This window comes from Medicago truncatula, chromosome 1 (assembly GCF_003473485.1).
Source record: "Medicago truncatula cultivar Jemalong A17 chromosome 1, MtrunA17r5.0-ANR, whole genome shotgun sequence".
NCBI classification, from domain to species: domain Eukaryota; kingdom Viridiplantae; phylum Streptophyta; class Magnoliopsida; order Fabales; family Fabaceae; genus Medicago; species Medicago truncatula.
In genome coordinates, this window is record NC_053042.1 from 38,908,464 (window position 1) to 38,913,087 (window position 4,624).

The window sequence follows — 4,624 nt, forward strand, 5'->3', positions numbered from 1 at the left end:
AATATGTATTTAATTAGACACACATTACCTTAAATACAATTATTGAATATCATTTTCTTTTAAAAAAGTATTTAATATTATTTTAATTTAATTTAATTATAGTTTATTTGAAGAAAATAAGAAGGGTGGATTTTTTTTAATTAATGTTATATAGTTGTCACTCCTTATGATACAGTTGTGTGGGACCTCCTCTTCCTTTTTCACTTCCTTAAAAACCCTTGTCACTGAGTTCATTTTCATTACTCAAATAAAGCAAAGAAAAATTTTATTTGTTTTATTTTTTTCAATTGCCCCCCACACACATGTCTAATACCATGGAAAACAACAACACCAACACTAACACCAACACCAACACAAACACCAACTACACCAACAACAACAACAATAATGAAAATCAAGTATTGAACATTGAAGTTGATTGTTCTGCTAAACAAAAGAAGAGAAGAGATTTGATCGATTTAAATGAATCTCCTCCTTCTCCTGATTATTCCGAGGTATTTATATACTCTCTTTACTCTGATACATGTAAAGATGATGATCAAGATCATGTATTTACAAAATATATATTGAGACAATGATATAATGATTAACTTTTAAAACAATATAAAAAATTTCATACAATTTTTATTTAGTTTATCTATACTATATGTAATATCAATTTTTGATCTAGCATTTTTCACTTTTAATTTTACACTTCAATTAAACTGTTTTGATAATAATTTTATCCTTTTTTATTTTTTGATGAAAATAAAACTAATGATAGATCATTTTAGATTAAATTGAAGCTCGGTTATTTTCTTTTTTAAGCTTAGTTTTCTTTGTTCAATTAAATAACTAATTTTAAAATAAGTATGTATACACATTGTCGTGTATGCGAGCATATACGCCCGTGGTTGCTACTGGTTCACCTTTATATAAATAAAAATGTAATACAAAGTAGATCTTCTTATTGAACTTTTTAAGCCGAATTTAATTGAAAAACCATTTTAAATCTTGAATGAAGATGATAAAAAATTGTACCCTTTTTTGAAAAATGTCACTTTATATTAATTACTTTATATCAAAATGTATTTTCTCATCAATTATTATCTAATATAAACGAATCCAAATTCACATCATTTTTCACCTCTCCGCTTGTGTGGTTATTAAAAGTCTCATTGCAATGCATCATTATTTCTCATTAGGAATATTTTTTTTCCATTTTAGCACTAATACAACTAAGAACTTGAAACATTTAAACTCGACAAACATAGTCATAATCAGACCTTCAATTCAATCTAACATGTATTTATTATAGTAATGTAATAAAATTATTATTCTTTATTTTCTTATCTAATTTTTTAATTATAATTTATTTTTGTATCTAATTTATTTTTGTTATTATAGTTTCATAGGTATACAATGCAATGCAAATAGTTCTATCACCAACATGGAATGATTTATTTATTAGATTCAATGTAAAATTAATTTAAATTACGATACATATAATTTAAATTCTAATTATTACATGCAAGCTTATGAAATAATTAATTATGATTCACAAAAATATACGTGTGTGTAATTGAATCAAATCCATTAGGATTCTGCTGATGATTGCCATGTGGCAACAAGAGGAGATGTAAGACTCCAAGCTGAAACTGAAGTTCAACAACCAGCGTTGAATTTCTCATCCCCAACACCACCTGATCAAAGACATGGTGCAGAAGAAGAACAAGACCATGTGCAAAATGATGCAAATGTAGTGGTGAAAAATGCTGAAATTCTAAGGGCTAGGAAAGGGAAGATGCCAATGAACTTTTCTGAAGCAGTGCATGCCAAAGAAGATAGTATAACTGATGATAAAGAAACAAATGTACCAACTGATGGTCAAGTTTCAGATACACCTGCGGATGATGAAGCAACTGCCATTGGAGGAATGATGTTGCTTCAATATGATGATGGTGGTGCTAGTGGATCTTGTCCACAAAGGTTTTATAATCATTTTGATAGTGTGAATATATATATAGACACACGAGCGCACACACATACACACATTGTTGCTGATAAATAAAGGTTAACTTTTTTTTTTTGCTCAATTGTTTTGCAATGCAGGAAGAGAAAGAGGGACTTCTCTGAATGCTATAAAACACCTTGCCCCATGACAGATGCCGGGCAAAAAATAGTGATCCGAGTTGAAAGCGATGAAGACATTTTGGATGATGGTTATTGTTGGCGCAAGTACGGATGCAAAGAGATCAAAGGAAATCCTAACAATCCTAGGTAACTATTTACCTATTTTATATGTGTCAATGCAAGTATGTGTACTTATATTGATAAATGTTTTTATTTTATTTTTCAAGAAATTTTTGTTTTTGTTTGGCCTATTATGGGGTAAATCAAAACAAAAATATTTTATAGGGGGGCAAATCAAAATAAAATTTTTTCAGGGAGAAAACCGGAAATGACCTATATTACAGGGGATAAAGACCTATTAACCCAATTTTAATTATGCATGTGTGCGCGTGTGTGTTTTGAATAGCTACAAAGTTTCTTATCATTATCTAAACATTGTCCATTTACATAAAGGTTTTAGTATCATTGTATCATGCATCATATATATGAATATGTTTTGATTCCTAATTATTTAATATTGTGTGAATTGTAGGGGGTACTACAAATGTTCAACACACAATTGTAACATTAAAAAACAAGTGGAAAGGGATGCTAAAGATCCAAAATATGTACTTGTTACATATGATGGAAAACATACCCATGGACCTGTCATTGATAAGAAAAGTCGACCAACATACTCGAGAAATACTAATGCAGCTGGAGTGCGTAGAAATGCCAGCATGCCGCCACCACCATCACCACCATCTGCATTGCCTATGGTTCACCCTCTCCCTCCTTTTCACCAATATGGCTATATACCTTATGGTATGAATTACGGTTGGCCTAATACCATGATGTGGCCTTTATTAAACATGTCGGGCAATACCATGATGCAACCTTTCTTGAACATGACGGGTAACACCATGATGCAACCTTACAGACCCATAAGTGAACAAAATTTTCTAGAACGTCGTGTTTCAACTCCAACTCCTATTGGTACAAATCAAGTTGGACCTAATATCAATAGGGCAGTTCCGCTTCCTGTATTTCCGATATCACCATCATTACCACCATTTCACATTGTACCATATGGTGGGGATTTTCTTCAGGTTGGTGGAAATGGTATTGTTGCTGCTCCAGTCTTTCCTTTCATGGGTACTTCACCAGCTGATCAGGAAGCTACAAATGTTCCTGACACCGAATGATATTTAGGCTACATAATTTTGTCTTTTATTTACATATTTACTATTTCATTTAAGGTACTTTGTCTGGTGCCATTGTTGTTTTAAGTTACAATTTTATTGTATCGGTAATTTTATATTTTTCTATTGTTTTAATACTTGTCTAGAAAATTATTTGATACAGTTATTCCTCTAGATTTTTTTCTATAACACGAAGATCGGGGTGTGTGTGTGTGTGTGAGACACAAAATGTGGGTGTGGTAAGCTTTTGAGGAAGAAGAGACAATGACACAAAATTAATATTACATTGTTACATGTTGTTATTGTGTGAAGTGTGAGCAAGAAGTCTCATATTTGATAAAAATAAAATAATAGATGTTGAGTTGTATATAAGTGAGGAGACTCATATACATAATACTTTATGGTTTTGAATGAAGATGTTGTGTCCAAGTCACTTGTGTGATTTATTTTTAGTGATAATCTTTGGTATTTTAGGATCCCCAATGGTTTGCCAACCGAAAGCTCAAATATCTTTCTTAAATCACTTTCCCAACTTATATAGTTCTTTAACAAATCATTTCAATCATAAATAAAATGTTCAAGTAAATGAGAGAAGAGAGAAACGTACGTTATGTTTATACTAGTTCACATTCAACTTAGTTGCTACCTCTAGTCGCCTCCTAAGAGTGATTATGCTTAAATACATTCAAATAATTAATCCATTATAGTCAATCAATTACAATCACTCTATTTTATGGCAACACAATATTTACTGGATTTTCAATAAGGTATCTGATTCCCACATCTTTTGCAACTTATTGTCTGACTTCAAAAAACGTTGAGATTTTTTTTTTAAAAAAGACCTTAACTTGGTCGAAATCTACCCCGTCTTTTCAAAGATTCTGACTCAACTGAGTCCTTTGAGGAGTCAAGTGTTTAATGTCTCTTTAGACCTATTTTGAGTAAAAGTTTCTTTCCATTATTCGACCAATTACAATCAAAAGACTGATTTTGTATCTGGCGGATACAAATCGGAGATTGCTAGAATTACTATCCTCTAGAGAGGACATTACAATTTATTCCTATATAAATGCAAGTGTGCAATGAAAACATGATTCGACTCTCATAAGACATAATATACAATGAATTCCAAGATACATGTTCATGGCGTTTTCATTTTATTTATCCTTTCTATAAACAACCTTTTACAATCTCTATTTCTAATAAACCTAATGCCATAATATATTCTTAGATCGACATTTTTTTTCGTATTCTATCATGGTTGTGAATAGATTCTACAAACTTGTACTCACACCATTTTCTCTCTTTTCCATATAGCATTTTCTTAAAAG

The 4,624-nt window shown here is 30.9% G+C and overlaps 1 protein-coding gene across 1 annotated transcript; it reads left to right on the forward strand.

Annotated features, from left to right (window-relative positions):
* Positions 1–314: 314 nt before the first annotated feature.
* LOC25484596 (probable WRKY transcription factor 2) lies at positions 315–3,296 on the forward strand. Its single transcript, XM_024775054.1, has 4 exons — positions 315–494; positions 1,580–1,968; positions 2,092–2,259; positions 2,645–3,296. The coding sequence occupies exons 1-4, from the start codon at positions 315–317 to the stop codon at positions 3,294–3,296; spliced, it is 1,389 nt and encodes a 462-aa protein (XP_024630822.1).
* Positions 3,297–4,624: the final 1,328 nt, after the last annotated feature.

Bases quoted from the DNA above. Each gene is read 5' to 3' on its own strand.
- LOC25484596 (XM_024775054.1), top strand. From the start codon at position 315: ATGGAAAACAACAACACCAACACTAACACCAACACCAACACAAACACC. The intron at 495-1,579 runs GTATTTATATAC...CAAATCCATTAG, and splicing joins CTTCTCCTGATTATTCCGAG to GATTCTGCTGATGATTGCCA. The intron at 2,260-2,644 runs GTAACTATTTAC...TGTGAATTGTAG, and splicing joins GGAAATCCTAACAATCCTAG to GGGGTACTACAAATGTTCAA.